The 25,359-nt window shown below is 44.0% G+C and overlaps 2 protein-coding genes across 2 annotated transcripts in view; both read left to right on the top strand.

The window, feature by feature from the left end:
* Positions 1-9,388, top strand: part of LOC133018600 (rho GTPase-activating protein 29-like) — a 32,235-nt gene extending 22,847 nt beyond the window's left edge. The window contains exons 7-22 of the mRNA XM_061084997.1: positions 305-454; positions 850-914; positions 1,016-1,126; positions 1,467-1,547; positions 2,012-2,182; positions 2,294-2,431; positions 2,835-3,022; positions 4,084-4,253; positions 4,808-4,951; positions 5,381-5,479; positions 6,131-6,294; positions 6,385-6,573; positions 6,682-6,819; positions 7,042-7,274; positions 7,796-8,096; positions 8,175-9,388. Coding sequence (XP_060940980.1) covers positions 305-454; positions 850-914; positions 1,016-1,126; positions 1,467-1,547; positions 2,012-2,182; positions 2,294-2,431; positions 2,835-3,022; positions 4,084-4,253; positions 4,808-4,951; positions 5,381-5,479; positions 6,131-6,294; positions 6,385-6,573; positions 6,682-6,819; positions 7,042-7,274; positions 7,796-8,096; positions 8,175-9,329 — 3,497 coding nt within the window. The 3' untranslated portion in view covers positions 9,330-9,388. The remainder of the gene's footprint in view (positions 1-304; positions 455-849; positions 915-1,015; positions 1,127-1,466; positions 1,548-2,011; positions 2,183-2,293; positions 2,432-2,834; positions 3,023-4,083; positions 4,254-4,807; positions 4,952-5,380; positions 5,480-6,130; positions 6,295-6,384; positions 6,574-6,681; positions 6,820-7,041; positions 7,275-7,795; positions 8,097-8,174) is intronic.
* A 3,305-nt stretch (positions 9,389-12,693) lies between these two features.
* Positions 12,694-25,359, top strand: part of LOC133018262 (retinal-specific phospholipid-transporting ATPase ABCA4-like) — a 34,068-nt gene continuing 21,402 nt past the window's right edge. The window contains exons 1-11 of the mRNA XM_061084583.1: positions 12,694-12,759; positions 13,275-13,368; positions 13,493-13,634; positions 14,245-14,384; positions 14,946-15,073; positions 15,193-15,390; positions 18,457-18,546; positions 21,028-21,265; positions 22,551-22,690; positions 23,031-23,147; positions 24,115-24,312. Coding sequence (XP_060940566.1) covers positions 12,694-12,759; positions 13,275-13,368; positions 13,493-13,634; positions 14,245-14,384; positions 14,946-15,073; positions 15,193-15,390; positions 18,457-18,546; positions 21,028-21,265; positions 22,551-22,690; positions 23,031-23,147; positions 24,115-24,312 — 1,551 coding nt within the window. The remainder of the gene's footprint in view (positions 12,760-13,274; positions 13,369-13,492; positions 13,635-14,244; positions 14,385-14,945; positions 15,074-15,192; positions 15,391-18,456; positions 18,547-21,027; positions 21,266-22,550; positions 22,691-23,030; positions 23,148-24,114; positions 24,313-25,359) is intronic.

Raw genomic sequence — 25,359 nt, forward strand, 5'->3', positions numbered from 1 at the left:
TTTGCCTGTTAGCCGTAGCTCCGTGTGGGATGGGCAACACATGGGATATGTGTTGAATCCGACGGTGGCCCGCTGGGAAAAGTGGTATCTCAGTTTAACCAATAAAAATTAAAACACGCTGTTTGGACTTTTTTTAAAGATACCCGACGCTTTTACATCCTCCCACTCTGTCAACTTCATTCACCACCCACACACATCTGGTGACAGTGAGACACATCAATCAAGTGCTTGGCAATTTTGTTGATACCATGTGTTTCCAGTGGCTCTCTTTTTGATGTGTGTATCTCCTCTGCCGGCTCCACAGGCCCGGAGGTGCCGTTGTCCCGGGAGGAGGAAGTGGACTTGACTCTGGTGAAGAATGACAGCGGGGTGGAGTCTGCTCTGCTCTACGCCAAGGCCTGGTCCAAGTACATCAAAGACCTTCTGGCCTGGATGGACAAAAGAATGGCAATGGGTGAGACACTGAGACCATTGACTGGGCTGCAAACAGAGAGATACTGCATCGCATCATAGTTGAGAACCTGCAGCGGCCGCAGGATCGGTTCTTGGCTTTCTAGCAAAAAATATCTGCTATATTTGCTCATCATATTTATTTTATTCAGAGACATAATTTCTTTATCAACCATTACATACACCTGGAACTTCATTATCATTAATTGCAGATGTACTGTTCTTGTACTAGCTTTTTTTAGCTGATGTTTTGTTTTGTAATAATATTTTTGCTAAAACCCTTTACATGTTTGCCTTGGGTCTCCATTTTAAGATGATGGTTTATCATGCTGTGTTGTTCATAATGTTACTTATAGCCCAATAACCCTTAGTTTTCCCTTTTCTCATTTTCTCTTTTAGATATTGAATATGCTAAAAGTTTTGCCAAAATGGCCGAGTCTGCAAAGACACTGGCCGGTCAACAGGTAACAAAATAAAACTGTTTCCCCACATCTTTCATTACAAAAGTTCTTTATGACAAATAATAATGAGGAAATCAATTTATTTTATTTCATTCCTTCCCAAGGACTACATGCCATTCAGTGATATCTACGTTTCCACATTCAAGAAGGACATTGAATACAACCAGCTGCTTATACAAACTGCAATGGCTCTTCAAACAAATAAATTCATACAGGTAAGAGTGAGAAGAAGAACCAAAGTGAAGCCTAGCGTCCAAACTTTAAATTATCTTAGTTTTATGCTCTGTCTTTCTAACCAACATTTCTGACACAACCAAAGCCTGTAGTGACGTTAATGGTCAAGGAAGTTTGGACAGAGAAAGTTTGAAAGTGTTTGGGGTCAGATTCCCTGGAAGCATCTCGTCGGAAGTAGTATTTATAGAAAGCCAACTAATTGAGACAAACAAGCATTTCTTGCATACTTGACATCCTAACAATTTCTTTTGAGAATACACTTGGCAGGAAAACGTTTTGCAAATGCCTCATTGTAATTGTTGACCTTCCATCTGCTCCCAGCCTCTTCTCGCTCGCAAGAATGAACTCGACAAGCTGAGGAAAGACATCAAGGAGCAGTGGCAGAGGGAACAAAAGAAAATGGTATGTAAAGAGTCTCTATACGGCCACACACTATAAGGTGGTTACCCTTGAGTCAGTAGCAATGTGAACAAGCTTCCTTTTTGTATAAGAGACTAATCAGCATTCCACAGTTAATGTTGTCAGACGGCCAAGAAATTGTCAGAGATGCAAATGTCAACCTAATTAAAATGTTTTCATACAGTCAATGGCACAAAGCCATTTTTTAAAGTTGCATTATAACTCATATATATATGTATATATATATAAAAATTCATTTTACATTGAAATGAGATATAAGCGATTTCTCTTTTGGTCTTCTCTGCTCTTTTTTCTCAAATCAGTCTTTGTTTCATTGATTAATAATAATGATAATGTCCATTCACATGCAATGTTGATCACCTACTAAGGTGTGTCTGATAATATTTATAATAACTGTTCCACACCCACTATTTTAATGATGTTGACCTTTTGTGTGGTGTCGGCAGCAAGAGGCAGATTCAACCTTGCGTAAAGCACGAGCGCTGAAGTCCCAGAGGAGAGAGGAGTACCAGAAAGCCCACTCCTCCGCCAACCGCTCCCAGGAGGAGCAGTCCAATAACGCTGGTAACAAACAGCTGGAGAAGAAGAGGAGGCTGGAGGAGGAGGCTCTGCAGAAGGTAAGAAATAACAGTGGGACAATGAATGGTGCTGTATCACGTGTTTTCTTGACGATTCAGTGCTTCCGTCACCTCCTCACACTCTTCCCTGAATCCATTGTTCTGCTTCAGGCGGAGGAGGCACAGGACCAGTACCAGAGCTGTATGGTTGACGCAGGCGTCAGGAGGATGGATCTGGCCAACGCCAAGAGCACCATCCTCACACAGCTCCGAGAGATGGTCTTTCAGTGCGACCTCACCCTCAAAGCGGTGAGTTGACAGAAAGGACATTTACAAGTATTTTATAGAAATATCTTACATACAGTTGTAAACAAATGAGTAGCCACACAATGAGAAATAGAAACATAAGACTAAAACCATTCATTTCAATTTACTTAAAAAGATTTTAAGGATTCACACTTAATATAGGTTTGAATGTTTTAATTTAAACATAAAAGCTTTAACATTACATAGACTTACAAACTGTACGTATGATCCTTTAACCCTATTTAAAGTAATTTCTAGGCTGACAAAACCCGCCATATGACATCGACACAAAAGAAACCACAGTACATGCAAGAATGTTGTCTCCCTGTATTTCTGTAAATTTTTCTTTTATTCCTTTACAATCACTCGTGGCTCACTTGCTCCCTCACTCATTGTTATTCTCCAGGTGACCGTGAACTGGTTTCAGATGCAGCAGGCTCAGACCGTGTCTCTTCCTGCCCACTACCAGTCCCTGAGCGAGAGCGCCAAGCTGTACGAGCCGGGCGAATGCTACGCCGAGTTCGTCCGGAACCTTCCCAAGAACCTGCCTAAAGAGCGTGTGCACTCCGACTCCATCTCCTCTGACAATGCCAGGTACCCCGAGGACTGTGGCTTTGAAACTGCTAAGAGAGCATGAAATCCTCGTCTCGAAAGTCAGACTTAAGCTCCTCAGCTCGTGCAAGTGTGAAATCTGCTTGCTACACTCGTGTTTGAGGGTTTACAGTCGGGTAAACGAGGGGTCACAAGGCAGGTTGTTCTGAATACAAAAGTCACAGGCTGTGAGGTCATATATTTGTGTTTGTTCAGCTGTTTTATTGTTCTTGGTCGTTTTGGATTCAATTTCATTTTTACACAACAGGGGTTTCGACATTTCTCACAGTCTCTCCCACCCTGTTGGAAGCTACTTAGTTCTCCTTTCAGCAAAGGTAAATGTGAGTCAGAGTGGGAGGAGGTGAGAGAGAGAGAGAGAGAGGGAACCAAGGAGAGACAGAATGCGTGTTGAATTTGTTGCCCTTCCTCAGGAAATATCTGTGGCGCAGGCTGAATGCAGCAGGGGAGATTGTGAGCGTGAGAGTTTGGCTCTGGTTTAGCTCACGGACAAAATAAGCAAATGCTTTATAACTTGGGTTTCTACGTTAAATGTCGGATATATGACGCTGTAACTCAAATAGCATTGGTAGTTACAACAAATCTCAATGAGCATTTTGGATTAAAAGGCTTTGAGCAAAGTCTATTAAAAACAAAACCCTGAGTTTCCTCAATCTGAGTGTTAATGGACAGAGGCAGAAAGGTTACTTCTATAGCATAGAGCTAATATTCCTAAAAACCCTAGTACTACAGTATGTTAGCACTCAGTATTACTACAGTAGTACTGTAGTATACAGATGATAGATACAAATTTGACTCAGTAGATCAGAAGATAATTACTCATGATATTGACATTAGGTGTTAACACAACAGATTACATGCTAGAAAATGAAAAGCAAAACTGTTAGCGCCTGATGAAGCAATGTCTGAGTCACTTGTGTTGTTCAACAAACCTCTGCAGAGTCACACTGCGTAAAATAATAATACTGAACAACAGGAATCCTGCTCAACAGTGTGAAATTCATCATATGTAACCTAAAGCACATCTTTTCTTTTTATTTCCCCAGGTTTTTGTTCAACAAAAGGTCAGTGGGCAGCACTCATTCCTCCCACGGCAACCTGTCGCAGGCGTCCATCACCTCGTGTGACGTGCTGAGCGGCGACGAGGTGGACAGCCCCTCCCACCGGTCGGCGAAGATGGGCGAGCGGCGGTCCAACAGCAGCACGGACATACAAGGTGCAGATGAGTTAATGGCACTCGTGGCAAGATCACAAGCCAAACAAGGGGAGCCTTTGTATATGCGAGTGCTGTGATTATCAGCAGGATTCAGAGAAGCTGTCGTTTGATACTGAGCATTCACACAAGCTTAAAATGACATTCTGATGGTCAGTAATTGATGAAGTAATAGTTTTAAAACATGGGTTATTGCAATTAAGACATCTTGACCATTTTGTGGATATGTACTGTTTGATTGTTGTTGCTGAAGCTGCAGGCAGAACATCCCCTTGTTCAGATGAACTTGAAAACCAGCCAGTATCTACACATGATCTTCTCAGGGTCTTATCAGTTCATCTGTGTCACGGGAATTTTCTCAGCACTATAATCCAAACAGTTTGAGTTGTGTGTTGCTTACTCATCACAAGTCTGGAATATCTGTGTGACCGTTCGACTCTGAAAATAACTGAAACAACTGCTAAGTATATCACTAAGCGGACAGTGGCACGCTGCCGTGTTTCTCCTCAGTGTCTCAGTCCCAGTGTGAACGGTGGTTTGTGTTTGTTTTGGTGCAGCGCTCCGAGGCCAGGCGCCGCTGAGAGCCTGGGCCTCCAGCAGCCAGGGAAGCCAGGGGAGCCAGGGCGGAATGTGCAGCGACTCGGAGAGCGCCGGAGGCAGCAGTGAGTCGCGCTCCATGGACTCCCCGACCGCCAGTCCAGGTATGAGGATAGATTTCAACAAACCTTTATTGCCTTGGAAGTATTTAAAATACGGAAAGGAGGACGCAATATTTGTGCAGATCAAATAGCGAAAAATACTAAAAATCATCACTTTGAAAGGCTGAAAAGAAAAACGCATTTATTCTGATAACAATTTTGAACGAGAATGTCGGCACGCCGGTATTTTCTAATCTTTTGTGTAACTTCCTCATTGTTTATTTAATTCTGCACTTCCCTGTACGGCTGAAATCGCAAACCACGCTGTGCATAGCTATGAAATATTCAGCATTAGCCATACACATGTAGAGCATCACAGCTTATCTGTTATTGTTCCAGTCTACGGTACAACTGTACATCAATTTACATTATTCATTTCTAGATATTAAATTAATGGTTTCAAATTATAATCGCCTTTCTTTGTGTGTGCAGGTGACTTTAAACGACGGCTACCCAGGACTCCCTCCACCGGAACCATGTCTTCTGCTGATGACTTGGATGAGAGGCAGCCACCATCACCCTCAGACAATGGTGAGACACGTGTGTGTGCGTTGTGTAAATGAAGTTGTGTAATATGCAGCCCTCTTCTTTGAAAGATGGATGTCAATGTATTGTGTAAACAGGTTTTACACTTGTGTCTGCAGTACCACAGTCAGTCTATGGGTCTATTTATGTGACAGGAGTTGAGGGAGGGAAAGAGACATAGTTAGAGATCACTCTGCACCTCACAAACAAACAGCTCTATTGCATTTGTTTGACTGGTGGATTTTTCGTGCAACTTTCCCCCCCCCGACAGAGCTGCACAGAAGTGGGCCGTGTTTGTTCTGGCGTTTAGTCTCAGCTCACACTTCCTGTATCTGCGCTGCACTCTTCCAGTTACTGCACATGTTTGTTTGCTCGTTGTTAAGTGAAGCAGCAGACCACCTCTTTTATTTGACCTAATTTCCATGAGAATTTAAATAGAATTGTGTGCTACATACTGGAATAATAGCTTCCGGTCATTATATTATTTAGATCATTTTAATATCTTTGTTTTATAACATCTTTTATTTTTTTTTTGAATTGGATTGTTACTCAATTTGTGAATAACTACAAACTGTGAAAGGAGAACTAACATAAACAAGAACTCAGCGTGAAGTCACCTGTGTGTTGAGTTTCCTCATGAGCTGATGTGATTTCCAGGTCTGGCAGAGATGGTGACGGAGACGGCCAGCTCTCCGGGTCCTTTCCGAAACGCTCAGATGTCCAAAGCTGCTCAAACCCACAAACTGCGAAAACTGCGAGCGCCGTCTAAATGCAGGGAGTGCGACAGTCTGGTCGTTTTCCACGGAGCAGAATGTGAAGAGGTATGATACTATTAACGTTTCTACATTTCCTCTTTCGTATTTATGAATCAATTACTAAACATTTGTGTTTCTTTGACTGTGTGTTGCCAGTGCTCCCTGGCCTGCCATAAGAAGTGTCTGGAGACGCTTGCCATCCAGTGTGGCCACAAGAAGCTGCAAGGCCGACTTCAGCTGTTCGGCATCGACTTTACCCAGGCATCCAAAAACAGCCAGGATGGAATCCCCTTCATCATCAAGAAGTGCACGTCTGAGATCGAGAGTCGAGCCCTCAACATCAAGGTAAAGTCCGTTTTATGACGCGTGTGGATTCGCCACCTAATATCTTTTGTTAACAGTAAAAATGAGAATGAAAGTGTTCAGATTGATGGACCCGTTGTTTCCTCACAGGGGATTTATCGTGTGAATGGAGCCAAATCCCGCGTTGAGAAGCTCTGTCAGGCGTTTGAAAACGGAAAGGACCTGGTTGAACTGTCTGACCTTTCACCTCACGACATCAGCAACGTGCTCAAACTCTACCTTAGACAGGTACATCTCGAATGCTTCCTTATAAGGTTGAGTTAGATGTTTTGCTATTACACAAGATAAAATCATTATAAAATGGGACGTTTAGCAAAAGAACAGTTGACTACAAAAAGAGTCTTTTACTCTTTTGTTGTTTATACTCCTTGAAAATACAGAATTTATTTGAATATACATGCCCTGTTAGCTTGATTTTCCACCACACTCATCACTGTTTCCTTCATACAGTTACCAGAGCCACTGATCCTGTATCGCTACTACAACGACATCATCGGCCTGTCCAAAGAGTGTCAGCGAGTGATCGTGGAGGAGGTCGGAAAACCTCGCGACACCCAGACCGGAGAGAAAGCCGGTCCGAGCGTCCAGCTCAACAGAGTCATTTTCAAGATCCGAGATCTGCTCCGCCAGCTTCCCGCAGCCAACTACAGGACCCTGCGCTTCCTCATCGCTCACCTGAGCAGGTAAGAGCTGGAAACACAGAACTACAGCGGGTAGATGTATGTGCAATTCTGCTCAAATACACTGAAGCAAACTTCCTCAAAAGACACAAAGGTTAATGGAAACTACCCTAAAGCACAGAGGAAGTGTTACAGAGAACATTAACTCTATTTACGGTCTTTTTGTTTAGGGTCTTTCCCTCTATTCTGACACAAGCACGGACATTTTTTAAAGGAATGATCATTTCCCTATTATTTAAATTTGATGATTTTCCAGAAATCTAATGTAGAAATTACTGGTGTTTGGTGTTTGGTGTTCTTTAGTGTTTACAGACTGACAATCACATGACAGAAAAGGGTTTTAGACGAGTGAAGGTAGTTCAGTAACAACCTCTACTTCTTGTCACAGTCAACACCGACAATGCAGAATATTAGTCTTACGCTGATTCTAAGTTATTGAACTCTTACTTAAATACATATATAAATACTAATGCCTTAAATTTGTGTTTTTAAATGAAACCAACAATCCCTCCTTGTGACCTCAGAGTGAACGAGCAGGCGGAGGAGAACAAGATGACAGCGAGTAACCTGGGGATCATCTTCGGCCCCACGCTGGTGAAGCCCCGGCAGACGGACGCCGAGGTGTCCCTGTCCTCCCTGGTGGATTACCCCTACCAGGCTCTGATGGTGGAGCTGCTGGTCCGACACTTCCACACGGTCTTTGACGTGTCGCCTCTGTCCGGCTCCGACCTGTCCGCCACCGGCCAGGGGTCGCCTAGGCTCACCCCCGAGGAGAAGCTGCAGCGGCTCAGCAGACACTCCACCTCCCTGCTGGACATCAAAGAGGTGAGGACGGGAACTGGACAAACAGATGTGGTTTTCAGTGACTATTTAATCCTAAACTGTCCATTTTTGTTCCCGCAGAACGCCAAAGTGTACAAAAGATACTCGTCTGTGATCCCATCCTCGCACATCCTGAACGAGGTGCAGGAGGTCCAGCCGGGAACCGACAGAACCGACGGCTCGGCCCAACTCAACGGGGTCCAGGCGTCCAGCGGAGCAGAAGTCCAGAGGTCCACTTTGGTGTTCGGCCGTCCCAGCATCACCAGCCCCACTCTTCCCAGCGCGGCGCCAAAGGTCCAGTTACGCGCCCAGCGCACCAGACAGGGCTGCCGACCGATCAGCATGCCGCTGGAGCGCCTGCCCGCCCCCGTCCAGATCAGCGAGAGGAATAATCGAAACGCTGCTGCTAACGTTGACTCCGCCTCCTCCTCGGAGCGGGAGAGCGTCTCTGAAACCATACGGGAGATACCGGAGCCGGAGAAGTCCCGGCAGAGTGGCTCCTCCAGAGTGAGCACCTACTACATCACGCCTTTCATCGACACGCACTCGATGCAGAGGAGGACATGGGACAGGAAGTACAAGCACTATGATGTCACACCCAGGACTGCAATGATCATGGCCAACCTGCCGCCCTCCAGCGCCGGAGTGCAACCTCTAAAGGCCACGGTGCCCGTCTCGCTCAACTCAACCACCGCACCCCCCACCTCTGTGGTCTCCACCTCTCCCGGTTCGACCAGCATCTTCTCCACCAGCCCCTACATGCCCGGCTGGACGCCCAAAAGGGAAAACGACACCGGCAGCTCAGCCGGTGGATCCAGCAGCTCACCGAACCTTCCACTCACGCTCCGGGCACCGAGAACTCTGCAGCCTCCTCCCGGAACCTTCTACAAGCCGCCGGTTTCCATCAACAACCGAGCTCGGACGCTTCCAAACTGGACTACAACCGTCACCACCACCACGACCACCACCTCCACCATGGCCTCCGCCCCTCTCAGTCAGGGAGTCACCCCCTCCCCGGCCCTCACAAGCCCCCCGCAGACACATCTCCAGACCCAAGACTCCACCGACAGCGCCATCGACCCCGGGGTCATGACCTCTGCTTCCCTCTCCCCCCCTCAGTCCCCTCCCCCGAGTAGCCCGGACGACCTCAGCCCCAGCGAGACCAAACCCGTCTACCAAAGACTGCGAACCCGGCGGCTGCAGGAGCTGGAGCACAGGGAGGCTCACTTTGTCTGATGCCAAATATAAAAAGAACATTTTATCTGTAAATATGAATGTATCTGTGCCATAGTGTATACAAGGGGGGGGGGGGGGGTTACCAACAAGCTGAGGGCGGGAGGAGAATAATAGGCCTGTGAAATAAACCATGAAAGTGTTATAAGTACTAATATATTCTATTTTACACTTTGAAGTCATAGCGTCAATATTGCTTGGTTCTACGAGTTCAAAACAAGCGAAACTGAACGAGTGGCTCCAATGTTCAGAGTCACGTTCTTAAATATCAAAAATGTACATTGTTTATTTTTTACGACAAAGAAAATTTGCCAACCACAATTTTATTTGTTTGTAAAAAAGAAAGAAGATTTAAAGGTCTTGCTCAGTTTTATTTGTTCCATAATGATATTTTATTTTAATCACACAATGCACTTAATACAGGTTGTAATTCTAATGTTGCCTTTTATTGTTAAAATTTGCTAAATGTTGCATTTTATTCCACGAGGAATAGACGACGGTCATTTTTTTTATTTTTAACATGAGGTTCTTCATTTGAAAGAATTTTTCCACCGTAGCCTGTGATTGGTACATTTGTTTTCTCAGTATGTAAGCCCTATGTATCTGTTTACGTTTTTTATATTCATACATACTGCATGTTCGCCACAGTCCTTTTGTCTCATTACAATTTTGTGACTATACAGAAAGAAAAAAATGACATGCAACAATTTCTTGCTGCAAATTAAAGATGTTCTTTAAACTGTTATTTCTGCTCCAGGTTGAGTGTTTCTTTTTTTTCAGTGCTTCAAAAACATTTGTTATTTTTAAGCCTTTTGGTATAAACTGTTTTATTTGCAGTTCCCAACTCTTCCTTGTTTCACTCGTGTATCCAGATTATCGGCTTTATTTCCGCTGTAGTGGACAAATTGCAGTGAGATGCAGTTGAGTGGATTTAGATCCTCTGCTACAAGTTAAGATTTTCAGTACTGATTGATATGCCAATTATTTCTCCATTAATAATGTCCGACCAACAGCCAAAAAAATTTAAAATTTGCACTGATGTAAACGAAGGATACCACTATTTTTTACGTATTTAATTTTATGTATTTCCTGTGATTTCCAAGGAAGTTTCCTGCTTAGACCAGTGGAATTTAGAGCAGATAATATAGAGACATTTATCGAAAACACACAATAATTCACCTATTATTAGAATTTGATCATGTTGCACTTGTCTGTAATGTGTTTGTCTCTTTCTGGAATATTATTGGGAGTTATTAAACAACAAAAGCCACCAACAAAAACAAGTCACTTATGAGATTCAGGAAACTGCTAATGCTTAAAAAAAAGGATTATTCGATTGTTTGAGTATTTCCCGGGAGATTTTTGCCCATAAACTGATTAACTCGTGTTTTCAGCTCCAATGTACAATGACTCAGAGCCAAGATTTGATCTGACACCATGTGACCTTGTTCTTCTCAGTGTGTTCCTTCTCTATTTGTCGGCTGAGGGAGTGAAGCAGCACCGGCTCTCTGTGTCTTCGAGTCGAGCTGTGAACTCCCCTCAGTTCTCCATCGCTCTCCCTCTGCCTCCGTCAGGTCTCCTGCATTCCCGACCCAACGACCCGTGTCACCTGCTCCACCTTGTCGAGAACCCCCCCCCCCCCCCCCATTCGCCCTCCTCTGTCACTTTGAGTCTGGGTCAAAACTCTGATTGGCTCAGTGTTTGGCCGAGGGCCTCCAATGACTCTGCAGGTGAATCTTGGCCACATGGAGGGAATCAAACCTGTGAATCCCCCCCATCCCCCTCCCCACCTCCCCCTCCCCTTTCCATCACATCCTCTCCACCGCACATCCCCTCTACGTTTACCTTCCAAATGGATGACTGTTGTCTTTTTTTCCGCCTGCCCATGTTGAGCTGGGAGATTAGAGCAATCAGATTAGGAGTGCTGCTGACCTGCAGGCGTAGGAGAGCGAGAGAGAGAGAGAGGGAGTGAGGGAGTGAGGGAGCAGCTATAGGAGACGTACGCAGCTCCTCTTCCTCGCTTACTGTTTTCTGTCACTTCATCTTGTTTGTGTTACCTCTTTGCCTCGATGTCGTGCAACTTTAGTGTCGCTCTGTAAAAGGTAAGAATCCGGATTTGCTGTTGTGATTTCTGTCGTTGTAATTGTGACGTTAGAGCTGACAGGTACTAATTTAGCTTTTTAAATTACCTGCATCCAATCCTGGTGGAGCATTTTGATTTGTTTGTATTTATCTCTTGATCCCAGTGACTTAATTCCGACGTTTCTTCACATTTCTATCAATCCTGCTCCCAGAGGTCCTGTCATGTGTAATTACCTCATGGCAGTTTGAGTCATGAGAAGATTTCAGAGAAGTCGGACACATAATAATCTCCTCTGCTCTCCCGCTGCACTCTCTCGTTTTTTCCTGACAAGTATTTATTTGTCCTTCGCTCCGACGCTCTGCACGGATCCAGTGGACACGTCACTCTGAACAAATTACTCCTCGTGTCCGACATTTTTCCGAGGCCATCTGCACACAGCCTGTGGACGTGATTGGCATTTCAGGTTTTATCAGTGACTCCGAAACGATTGTGGAACAAGTCGACGTGAGGAGAAACAAATTGCTTTTTTTTTACCAATCAGGTTTACTGAGTCGTGTTTATACTTTAAACTCACATTCAACTAAACATTTTGTTAGTTTTAAAAACATTATACAAACTTGTATTTTCCTGTAGAGAAATGCTCTCGTTCTGTCAACATGACAACACAGTGAAACCCTCAAGCTGCCAGTGTTTTGCTCAGGGGCACTAAAGCAGAGGCTCTATTATTTACAAAACCACCATAAACTAGTCTAAGGTCTTTTGCATGAGGCACAGTCAAGTTCAAGTAAAGGACAAAACCCTAAAACCAAGAAAGAGTCGAGGCCAAGAATAAAAGTCTGTTTACTGCTGTAAAATATTTGTTTTTAAACAGATAATTAGAATAATCGTAATTCTCTGTTGAAGAGGATGTTGATGTTTCAGCACCATTGTGTGTTACGCACAAGCAGATATCAAGTCTATTTGAAGATTCACAACAAACACAAAAGTTAACAATGCACGGTTTACAGTAAAACATTTTTTGCGTTTTTGAAAATGCTTTACTAAATTATGAAAAGCTCAAATTCAACTCTACTGCTACTTTATGACGACCAGGCTCAATAACTTGATCCAATCTTTTACAGTGTCTATTTAAAACCTGTATGGGATGACTCATGGAGTTGTGTGTGTGTGTGTGTGTGTGTGTGTGTGTGTGTGTGTGTGTGTGTGTGTGTGTGTGTGTGTGTGTGTGTGTGTGTAGGTTTGTCACAGGCTGATGACCCCTTCCAGGGGCTGAGCTGTGGAGCGATGAAGACGAGCTCTCAGATCCGCCTGCTGTTGTGGAAGAACTGGACTCTCCGCAAGAGACAGAAGGTACGGAGCTGTGTGTGAAATGAACACAGCGTCCATCACACAACAGCATCACAACACAAACTGCAGCTTCCTACAGGAGCCGGAACCGTTCCTCAGACTTACTGCTATCAGTTATTCTGTTTGCAGATATGCACCAATAAAAAAACGTTTATTTTATATAAATGATACAGATAAAAGAAGTTCTATATATTTGGCTGCGTTTGCAATTACATTTTCCATCTTTATGGTTTGATAAAGATATCTGAGGAATAACTGCTGTTTAAAGAAATATATAAATACATTGGCCGATATGTGTGTATCATAATTGATCCACTCGCTAATATCAATATAAGCATCAGCCCTAAAACTCAGAGTCACTTGGGCTTCACTTCTAACACCTCTTGGATAAAGTCTCAGAATTAACTGAATATATTAAGTGTCAGGTTATAGGATTATTCTGTTCTATTATAATGTTCAGGTGTTTTTATTTTTCTGGTTCTTTCACTGTGACTCACACGTCACCTGTTTCTGTCCAGATCCGCTTCCTGGTGGAGATCTGCTGGCCGGTGTTGTTATTCATCGGTCTGGTGTGGCTGAGGAAAGCAAATCCACTGTACCAGCAACATGAATGTAAGAATGAGACAGTATCAGTGTAACTTCTTATTGGAACAGCAGCACACGTTGACCCTGTGGAAACACTGGTCTAAAGTCACAGGTCCTCACGTGCCCTCCGACTCGTTCTCTGCTCCTTCAGGTCACTTCCCCAACAAGGCCATGCCCTCGGCCGGGATCCTGCCCTGGATGCAGGGCATCTTCTGCAACGTCAACAACCCCTGCTTCAGATACCCGACCAGGGGAGAGGCTCCGGGAGTCGTCTCCAACTACAACAACTCAGTGTAAGAAGAGTCACAGCCTCAAACCTCCATTGTAGCAGGAATAATATAAAACTGGAATTGTTTTAAAAGTGAATTGTCATTGGTTTAACGATAATAATGAAACTTGGAGCCAAACAATAGGAAACAATGAAAAGCAACTTGAAGATCACACATTAGAGCAGAAATACAATACTAACAAATGTTAAGAGTAAAAACTAAATAAAACAAAACATTATAGAATCACAAAAATAGTCTATGAGATCATAACTTGATTTAAATAAATACATACAAATAGAAAGGTGAATATAGACCTTAAATCCTAACAATAAAAATTAGATAAGATAAGTGTTATTGATCCCCTAATAAATAAAGTTAAATAAAACAAATAAGAGAGCTTTTCATATTTTGCATAACCTCATTCCACCTCATCTCCAAGAGTTTATACATTAAACATTCCATCAATCAAATTTTATTTGTATAGCCCATATTCACAAATCACAATTCGTCTCATAGGGCTTTAACATGGTGTGACATCCTCTGTCCTTAACCCTCAGCAAGAGTAAGGAAAAACTACAAAAAAAAAACTGTTAACAGGGTAACAATATGTAGTAACTCCGCGTCTTTTTCCCAGACTGGCCCGGTTCTATGTCGACGTCCAGGAGCTTCTGCTCAACGAGGACGAGGTCCAGCAGGTCGGACGACTGTGGAGAGAGATGTCATCGTTCTCAAACTTCATGGACACGTTACGGAGAAACCCATCGGCGGTTTCAGGTAAAAGAAAACTAGAAGAAACAGGACGTAGCTCGTCTCTCGTGAGTAAAACTGTTTGTCGTCATCCTGTTGTCCAAACATCCTCTTTCTCTGCCCGTCAAAGCCTTTTCCCTCTTTCTCTTTCGTTTCCTTAATTCTCTGTCTGCCTGTTTGGAAATGATTTGTCTATTTGAGATGTTGGATATCAAACTGCTTCAGTTTCCTCAGTGATGGCTAATCCAAAATCATCCAGGATAAAAACGTCCTATTCCACTTTCTCCTATTCTGAAAAATCACACATATATATTCTATTATATAGATATTGATATGAACAGGACTGTAGTCCCACTTATAGATGTATTTTTCATATAACTCCAGTTGAAGTGAACTTCATACCATTTACAGGGACACGTATATGAACCCGCTCTTCCTCTCACTCACTGGTCTTTCCCCCGAAATCCCAGCCTTGTCTGTCCGGCTGTGAATAATTTCCTCTGAGTGGTCCGGTGCTTCTCTGGTCAGTGTTGTCTCCCGTGGTTCTGTCTCTCTCTCATTGTCTCTGTTTTCTGATTTTCCATCCAGGCCGTGGGCTCAAGGTCGAAGACATTCTGAAGGACGACGAGGTTCTCACGGCCTTTCTGCTGCGAGACGCCGGCCTCTCCAACTCCGTCGTCCACCAGCTGGTCAATGGACAGCTGCGACTGGAGCAGGTGCATTTGCAGAATAAAGTGATATTAAGTCACCTTAGCTGTGTTTGTGGTGCAGCTACCTGTTGGGAAACTGTATAAAAATAAAAAATAAAACCTTCCCTTTCCTCCTCGGTCTCCAGTTTTCCTCCGGCGTCCCCGACCTGCAGCTGAAGGACATTGCGTGCAGCCAGGCGTTGCTGGAGCACTTCTTCATCTTCCCCACTCGCATGGGACTCCACGTGGTCCGAAACGCCATGTGTGCCCTGAGCCAGCAGCGGCTGCAGAAGATCGAGGACATCCTCTACGCCAACCTGGACTTCTTCAAGATCTTCAAACGGGTAGACCTGCTGTTTCTATCTCAAATGCATCGTATCCAGTTGATCCTCGGTGCTTCCTGCTGCTGCTTTCATCTGTTCCTCCAAGTCCTGATCATCATAAACATGTTAGGAGAAGATTTATTGCTCTTTTAAAGTCACTGAAAATAGGAAATGTTTCGCAAATGGGTGTTTTTCATTAACGTCCTGGTTTCCACTGTGAAATCCTCTGGAAGGCGGAGCTTGACTGTTGACCTCTTCAAGACTGTTTCATATTTGTATCATCAACAATCTCATAATCAAGACAATACCACAGAAATATAGTTTTACATTTGAAATAGTTAATTTTGAGTCAGAATTCATGAACATTTACTGCACATAGATGAGCTTTGAACAGTTTCTAATCGAAAATCCAGCTTTGTGGCACAAAATTTAAGTTTGAATACAACGGCGAAACTTTTTCTTATGATTAATTCATTGTTATTGAAAAAATATATTACAAGATATCACCAGGTGTATCTTCTAAGTGCTAAAACCTGTTTATTTACACAGTGCAGCCACTGTGTTAAACGTGTTGGCACTGACGCCTGAGCAGCTGCACATTTAAATCAGTACCGTCGCTGATGAAGTGAGTTGTTTTTACAGGAATTGTTTGTGCAGGTCTCGCTGACATTTTGGATTTGTATGGCTTGTTGTTGCAGAGCCTGTAGTCGTGCCAGCAGAGCATGTGGCGCCGAGTCGCAGATTGAAGCTCGCAGGTGACTCTGCCAAACCTGTTTACTCACTCATTGGCTTTAACTGGAGCACGGAATAAAGCACAGGCTGCTTGACACAAACACGGAGGCCGGCTGTTCTACTGCTCCAGAGTTTAATGAAAGAAAAAGACTTTTAATCTCATATTTATTTGAAGGTACTTATTGAAGATACGACCTGTGGGAAGGAGATGAATCTGAGCGATATTTACAGAAGCGTAGAGGAAACAAAAGAGTCATTAAAAGAAAACAGAAGCATCAATATTCATGTTTGGATCCAAACTTTTTCCATGGCTGACCTCCATTCTCCTCGCTGATACCTCAGTGTGTGTTGGGTTTCCACCTGAGGGGTCAGCTGATGGGCTCAGGGAGTTATCCCTCTTGGCCTGGTTCCCTAATGGGCTTAGCGATGCCCCGCCCACAGCCTGCGAGCCGCTGCGAGTGACGTGATGCTGCGTCTCGTATAAATACAAAAGCAACATGTGTCAGTGTAAAGCTGCCAGGACGCCTGTTCACCTGCTGGAAGACGTGAGAACTGCACAAACTGTACATCGGAAACCCAGAGAGAGGGTTCAATGTCTTTTTTCTTCAAATTTACAGAGAAAAATTGTGAATATTTTAGAAGTTGGAGTAAATTTTTGGACGTAACAACCTTAATTAAATGATTAATTAATTCATTCATTCATTCATCAATCCACACATTCCTCATCCATCCATTCATCCATTCATCCATTCATCCACTCATCCACTCATCCATCCACACATTCCTCATCCATCCATCCTCTATCTTCAGCTCTTTATCCTTTGCTAAGTTGCAGTCGGCTGGAATCCAATTATATAAGATATACAAACCTTATTATATTGTTAGAGCATAACAAAACTACACTAAGTGTGTAAATGAACTTAACTTCGCTTTATTAGTACTTTTAGTTTTGCCCTGTAACAATACTGTATAAGACTTTATTCGAGATCTAATGTTAAGATATTAGTCCTTAAATGTGATTTGATATTTTAAATCAAGACCCACAAATAATTCTGTAGGAAAAGGGTGAACATTTTGAAAAACACAGTTTGGAAGAAAGTGAAAAAGTATAAAGGGATCCGCTAACAAACCAGCGAAGTTGTATTTTCATGTATGATCTCAAACATCTAAGAGGCTGATGAAGAACATCTTGAGCTTCTTGTGCAAATGTCCATGTTGTTAATATTTCAGTGATAATTACACATAATAATCACTGAAACTATGTTTTTCTGAGCATTTTTTGGACTTCTGATCCACATTTGTGTAAACGATGAGATTCAGAGGCCATTCTTCCATCAACAGTTTCATTATATGTTCCATTAAGTAGCTGTGTTGGAGATTTTGATCAGGTCACATGATCTTCATCAGCAGAAGGAGCTGAGTTGTCATGATTGTTGAAAGCTCCTGTCAATTAAACTAATTATTTTTTTTTTTAAAAGAGGATTTATTTACCATTTTTCTTTTTTTTAAAATTTTTTTTAAATCCCAAGACAGATCCTGGAACTTTCCTTGTAGCTGATTCATCACTGTAATTCTATTATTATTACACATTTCCACGTCTCCTGAACCCAAGCAGCTGGATCCTCAGTTTATCTCGCTCACTAGCATCTTAGTGGCGACTGCTGCAATTAGCTCTCGTAAGTTTAAAGCCCATTACCACACGTCATGACCTCTTGCCTTGCTCCAACTTTCCCTCCCCTGGTCACGCTGCCGTCTCCCGTCCACCTCTCACCACCCTGCCCTCCTATTCCCTCGCTTTCTCTGCTTCCCCCCCCCGAGCGCCGAGCCCGCCGCCTCCCTCCTTCCTCCTTTCATTGAAATGCAGGCACGAGGAATGTGAGAGGAAGGATATCTCATGTGCGTGTTTGTCTTGGCGTTCGGGGTTTCCTCTGCCCTGACCCGAGGTTTTCTAATACCTGCTGCTCATGCTTCACGATACAGTCACTGAAGGTTTGAGGGAACAATGTGTTTCTATATCAAACGACTGGAGGTGGACATCGAGTTTCACTAAAAATGTTTGGTGCAGATTGTGTGACAAGTAAATGAAGGAAACATGGATGGTGTGTGTTTGTGTCTGTGTGTGTGTGTGTGTGTGTGTGTAAACATTTCAGGGTTTTCTCTAAATACATGTTTCTTTTAGAGTTTCCAGTTATTTTTGGTTGTCTCTTCATCACGGGACAAACGGGTTTGAAGTAGGAGTGGTTTTAATATCAAAGCACAAAGAATAAATTGTGTCTAATGTTTCGTGTTCGTGCTTTCATCCTGATATATTAAAACCACAGAGTGAGAGTTGATCACATGACTGTGTCTCCACAGATGCCTCAGGTTCTGGACCACAGCTCCCAGGGGGTCGACCTGCACTTTTGGGGTCAGGCCCTCAAGGCGCTGTCGGAGAAGGTCCAACTGGTAAGTGTCCAGAAGTCCATCCTTAGACTCCTATTTCTACTCATCTCACTCCTTCTCCTTCTCCTTCTCCTTCTCCTTCTCCTTCTCCTTCTCCTTCTCCTTCTCCTTCTCCTTCTCCTTCTCCTTCTCCTTCTCCTTCTCCTTCTCCTTCTCCTTCTCCTTCTCCTTCTCCTTCTCCTTCTCCTTGTTCTCCTCATTCTCCTTCTCTTTTTTTTATCTCTTTTATCTCTTCTATCTCTTCTATCTCTCCTCTCTCACTTCTATTCTCCTGGTCCTGAACCCTTCTCTTGCTCCTTCTCCTAATTTTCCTTCTTCTCTTTCCTCTATCTCTTCTATCTCTTCTATCTCTCCTCTCTCACTTCTATTCTCCTGGTTCTGAACCCTTCTCTTGCTCCTTCTCCTAATTTTTCTTCTCCTTCTCCTTCTCCTTCTCCTTTTTCTTCTCTTTCTTCTATCTCTTCTATCTCTCCTCTCTCACTTCTATTCTCCTGGTCCTGAACCCTTCTCTTGCTCCTTCTCCTAATTTTTCTTCTCCTTCTCCTTCTCCTTCTCCTTCTCCTTCTCCTTCTCCTTCTCCTTCTCCTTCTCCTTCTCCTTCTCCTTCGCCTTCTCTTTCTCTTTCTCTTTCTCCTTCTCCTTCTCCTTCTCCTTCTCCTTCTCCTTCTCCTTCTCCTTCTCCTTCTCCTTCTCCTTCTCCTTCTCCTTCTCCTTCTCCTTCTCCTTCTCCTTCTCCTTCTCCTTCTCTTTCTTCTCTCTGTTCTCTTTCTTCTTTCTCTCCTCTCTTCCCTCTCTTCTCCTGCTCCTGAACCCTACTACTCCACCATCTCCTTCACGCTGTCCTCTTCCTCCTCCTGCTCCTCCTTGGCCCTGCTCTCTCTCCTTTCTTTTTCTCCTGCTCCTGAACCCTACTACTCCACCATCTCCTTCACGCTCTTCTCTCTCCTTCTCCTCTCTCCTCCTCCTCTCTTCTCCTTGGTCCTGCAGGATCGGAGGTTCTGTTATTTTTAGCCCTGCAGGAAACTCCCCTCTTCCGCTGCTCCTTGTTTGAGACTCGCTCACAGAAGAGGCTGAGTGATGACTGTGTCGTGTTCATGTGCATGTGTGTGTTAACATGAGCACTGTGCAAGCAACGACATGTGTGAGATGGTCCATGCATGTCCACACAATGGTGTATTTGCTATGAAACACAATATGTATGTGTGCAGGTGTGCATACAGCTTGAATAGAACAGAATAGAATAGAATAGGACAGAATAGATCCTGCAGAGAAATGGAGCAAAATAGAATTGAATAGAAGCTGAGGTTTTAAATATGTCACATAGAGAAGAAAATACAAAATTGGAAGAGACAAATAATATAACGTATAAATGCAAAATATAGAGAAGAATGCAGAAAATAATAGAATAAAATAGAAACTGCATCCAATTGTAAGTAAAATAATATAACGTGTCACTCTATTACATCATTCAGACGACAAACATGCACACACGCACACAGAAGCAGACAGAGTGACTGGGACTGTGTGTCTCGGCACGTTCACTCCATGTCTGAGGGGGGGTGGGGGGGGCAGGTGTATCCCACCGTCACCTTAGCTGTGGGTGAGAGCGAGTAAGGGGAGGGAGGGGTGAGGTGTAGGTGGGGTAGGGTGGGGGGGGGGACATTCCTGTGAGGTGACACATCCTGTAGGTGGGACCTGCGTATCACCGTGGTGACAGAGAGGCGAGCCAAACGCTGCCGTCACCCACCTCTCCTTCCCCCTCTCGAGCCAGAGAGCAAATGAGAAAAGGGAGGAGAAGAGAGTGAGAGAAGAGCGAGAGGTGTGTGTGTGTGTGTTCATGTTCACACGTAATAGTGAGCTGTGGGTGGGGGGGGGCATAGAACCGATATATGAGTCACTTTCATCACTGACCTTTGAAACCAGGTGGAACGTCTCATCTCAAATGACGGGCGGCCTCCTCCTCCTCTGTGTTTCTTCAGAGAGGAAATGACGCTGAGAAATACTGAAGCTATTTTAGTTCCATCAATTGGAGGATATTTAGTCCCCCCCAACCAACCCAACCCCCCCACCACCACCACCACCCCTCTGTCCTCGTCATGTGAGGACAGGCGCCCGTCCAACGTGTTTGCTTATCTTTTCCAACTATTGTTTAGCTGCAGCAGGTTTATTCTGCGACATGAATGAATGTGACGGATTATAAATATCCCAACCCTTGTTTATAATTATTGAAAGCGAATTATTTACACCGTCCGGCAATAGTTTCCCATTTAATCATCCTGTGAAATATGACTTTGCTTAACTCTCGTGCAGATTTGAATGAAAGAATCTAAAATTATCCTGCTAGTTTCTGGTTGTCAGCTTTTAATTGTGTGTCTATTTGTGTAATTACGTCAAATCCCTAGTATCTGTACTCATACATGGTGAATAAAGCTCATTCTGAAGTGGGCTTCTGTAGAACTGAACCTCCACGTCTCTCTCCTGCAGCTGATGGAGCGGCCCAGTTCTCAGGATCTCCTGAAGGCCGTCTCCTCTCTGTTCGGAGCGGGGGGGCCTCCCTCCCTCACCCAGCTGGTGTCCAGCGTGTCGGGTCTCTTCTGTGGGTACCCGGAGGGAGGCGGCTCCAGGGTCCTATCCTTCAACTGGTACGAGGACAACAACTACAAAGTGTTCCTGGGGGTCAACGGCACCAAGAACCGGGACTATGTCTACGACTCGTCTGCCAGTGAGTGGACAGACTCAAATGTTCCTGTTTAATATATAATAAGTACAGTAAATCATACACAAGACACAAACTATCATAGTTAATGGATTTTTGCAATTCTAGTTTAAATGAATGTAATTGGAATTGAAGGACACAATCTTCCTGCACATCTTTCCAAGGATTTCTTTACAGAATATATTTTTATGAATTCAAATTTTGTTTTTCTGAGCATTTTTTGGACTTCTGATCCACATTTGTGTAAAAGATGAGATTCAGAGGCCATTCTTCCATCAACAGTTTCATTATATGGTCCATTAAGAAGCTGTGTTGGAGCTTTAGATCAGGTCACATGATCTTCTTCAGCAGAAAGAAGCTGAGTTGTCATGATTGTTGAAAGCTCCTGTCAATTAAACTAATTTAATTTAAAAAAAAATGAGGATTTATTTACCATTTCTCAGGGGAGATCCTGGAATTGTCCTTATAGCTGTTTCATCACTGCAATTCTATTATTATTATTCATAATATAGTTAATAATCTCTAATGTAAAACTTCTCTTTGTTGGGACTTTTCTAGTAGAAATGAATGTATTTATTAGATTGTGTACTGTGAGGAAATTAAACGACACATTCTTCCTTCACATGTTTCCAAGGATTTCTTCACAGAATATATTTGTATGAATTAAAATTTTGTTTTTCTGAGCATTTTTAGGACTTCTGATCCACATTTTAAAAAAAATATGAGATTCAGAGGCCATTCTTACATCGACAGTTTCATGATATGGTCCATTAAGAAGCTGTTTTGGAGCTTTTGATCAGGTCACATGATCTTCATCAGCAGAAAGGAGCTGAGTTGTCATGATTGTTGAAAGCTCCTGTCAATTAAACTAATTTAATATAAAAAAAGAGGATTTATTTACCATTTTTCTTTTTTTTTAAATCTGATCAGATCCTGGAATTGTCCTTGTAGCTGATTCATCACTACAATTCTATTATTATTATTCATAATATAATTAATAATCTCTAATGTAAAACTTCTCTTTGCTGGGACTTTTCCACGCCACATATTCAAAACCCAGTTGGAATTCATTCTCAGAATGAAACACAGCTGTAGCCTCACAAAAGTAGTTTTCATAATTTATCGTATTTATCGCACAGCTCTGACTGATGATGAAGTTGATATCATCTGAATGTAAAGTCTGGAGGATGTGAGAAAGTGTTCTCTTCTGCCCGATGCTCTTTTGTTTGTCCCTCTTTGTGTCCTCATCCCTCTTCGTTATGGAGCGTTATTGCTATTCTTCCGCCCACAGCTCCGTTCTGCAACGCCCTCATGGAGAGCCTGGAGTCCAACCCTGTCACCAAAATTGTGTGGAATTCCGTCAAGCCCCTGCTGATGGGAAAGATCCTGTACAGCCCGGACTCCCCTGCCGTCCACAAGATATTAAAGAGTGTAAGAGAGACCACCTCCAGCCCGACCCTTCACCTCTCTGTCTCTCTCTCTCTCTCTGCACCCTCACAATCTGTTTATGTGCGTTCGAACCCCCACCCTTCTCAGGAATGAGCTGACACCCAAAGGAAAGGAGGGTGGAGGGATGGAGGGAGGAGAAAAGGAGGGAGGGAATTAAAAAATGAAATGAAAGGAACAGCGAATATTTTGCACCACACAAAACAGATCCCATATGGTTTTCATAGATCTCATCCAAAGTGCGACACAACAAGAAAGCTCCAGATCAGCAGATGTTTGTTTTTGTTATTGTGTTATCAGTGTGTGTTTCTGTTTGTGCGTCCAGGCCAACACGACCTTCGAGGAGCTGGAGCGGCTCCAGAACATGGCCAAGGCCTGGGAGGAGCTGGGACCTCAGCTCTGGGCTTTCTTCCACAGCAGCGTCCAGATGAACATGATCAGGGTGCGAAGAAACACACACGTTCTGCACACATGCAAACACACAATCACTGTTCACACGCATGCAGTGGAACTTGCACACGGAGGTAAACAACAGAGGAGCTTTCATCACTTTATGTAGAAACAAGTGTAATGAAAGTCCCTTGTAGAGATGATCTCAGACCACAGAGTTTCATTTTGTCTGTTCTTGCAGATTATGCAGCTTCTCAGTTTCAGTTTGCTCTCCCTGCTCTTGTTGTGTCGCAGGCAGATGTGCACAACTTGCGCAACACAAAAAAAAGCTGACACACACACAATCAGCAACTAACTTGTGAACACAGCATTTAGACAATTAAGAGCCAGACATTTCCCTCAGGAGGTGGTGGAGACCAACAGAGAGACCGACCCTAGAGCTAAAGGACACATAGTGAATAGACTTTGGAAACACAACTCCAAAGAAACTCACCAAATCAGCAAAAATAATAAAGAAAAGCCTGGAGAATTGTTTTTAACACACAATAAACAGCCCATGTTTAGCACTTATGCAGTAATTAGGGCCCGAGCACTGATCAAAGGTCAGGTGAGGCCCTATTGAAATTGTAAGGATTATTATGATTATTATTATTATTCAGGTAAATGAATTGGCTTTTTGAGGGCTTTACCATGCTCAAATTCTTACCAAAATTTGCAGAAAGTTAGAAAGTGGTGAAAATTGACGTATTCTTGAGGAATTTTCAATTGGCGTCGCATAATGGCTCAACGGTGCCCCCCCGAGACCCCTGGAACGTGTTCACATTGACCGGTCTTCACAAAAATCAATATACTGGTGTATCATGACCAGACAAACAAAAAAGTCTCGAGGTGCAATTGGAGAAACACAACAGGAAGCCTGCTATTTTGCATTTAGTGGCCATTTTGGCCATATTCCACATTTATATTTCTAACTTATTTCGGTGCAGTAACAGTTCTTCTGTTCGTCTCCATCCCTGCAGGACACCCTGAGAAACCCGACCGTGATGGACTTTGTGGACTCCAGCCTGGAGGACACGGACTTCACCACCAAAGACATCCTGAACTTCCTGTACAACGGACCCGAGGAGCAGCGGGAGGCGAGGAGTCCCAACTTCGACTGGAGGAACATTTTTAACATCACCGACCAGATGATCCGCATGTTCAACAACTACGGAGAGGTAGGAAACCTGGTTCCTCTGCTTCCCTCCTTCGCCTCGTCACACATTCCCAGGAGTTCCTCTCTCTCTCTCTCCGTGAGACCCGCTCTCGCTCGCCCAGACAGGAGCATCAGTCTTCCAGGTCTGCTCCCAGGAGTTGGCAGCCCGGCCCCTTTGAAACCCTGCAGGCCACTTAGCACGGCTATAGAGCCGCTCGCCCGTCCAGTCGGCTGAAAGGTGGAGAGAACAAGCCTCCTGTCACCCCCCCGCCTCTGCTCCCATTATGGCGCCGGTGATAAAGTAGAGAGAAGGTGGAAGTGAGTCCCCCCCCCCCAATGAGCCCAATACTGTTTTGCTGTACGGCCTTGCATTGAGACCCCTGTGAAATAAAGTAGGGCAAATCGCTCTCTCTCCATCCTTCACGCCCTCCCTCTCTCCTCTCTCCTGTGATGTAAAGAAGCAAAGGGGCGAGCAAGGGGTTGTGGGTTTGGGAGAGAGAGCCCTATCAGCGCCGGCATCTCAATCTCTCCTTTGTTTCTCAGTTCAGTGCCGAGACCCTTCAGAGCCCCACAAACAAACCCGGGCGATTTAGCCAATTAGACACAGCTGTCCCTCCATCCCGGGGCCTGGGGGTCTCCTGGGGGTCTCTGTGGTGAGCATGAGGGTCCTCTCGCTCCGTCAGGGGTATGTCTCTCACTCCGGCGTCCCGCTGGAACATGTGTATCGGCGAGGATCTGTCCCCCCGGCCCGGCTCTGAGTGAACGTCATTGTGCCGATGAATGGGAAGTGGGCTCCGGTCATTCTCTGAGCCCCCCCCACAGGGTATTGTACAGTAACGTGAATGGAAACGTTAGACACGGTGTGCATAGGAGTTTGAAGGGGGGGGCGGGATCGTTAGAGATCAGTGTCAGTGTGTATGTGTGTGTTTTGATGTATGTGTGTGTAGCAGACTGGGAGTTTCACATGGCAATTACACGTTTTAGAGACAGAGACAACATGTGTGTGTGTGAGAGAGAGAGAGAGAGAGAAAGATGGAGATAATGACAGTGTGAGAGCCAGGGTTGTAAT

This window comes from Limanda limanda, chromosome 13, assembly GCF_963576545.1.
Source record: "Limanda limanda chromosome 13, fLimLim1.1, whole genome shotgun sequence".
In the NCBI taxonomy this organism is placed as follows: domain Eukaryota; kingdom Metazoa; phylum Chordata; class Actinopteri; order Pleuronectiformes; family Pleuronectidae; genus Limanda; species Limanda limanda.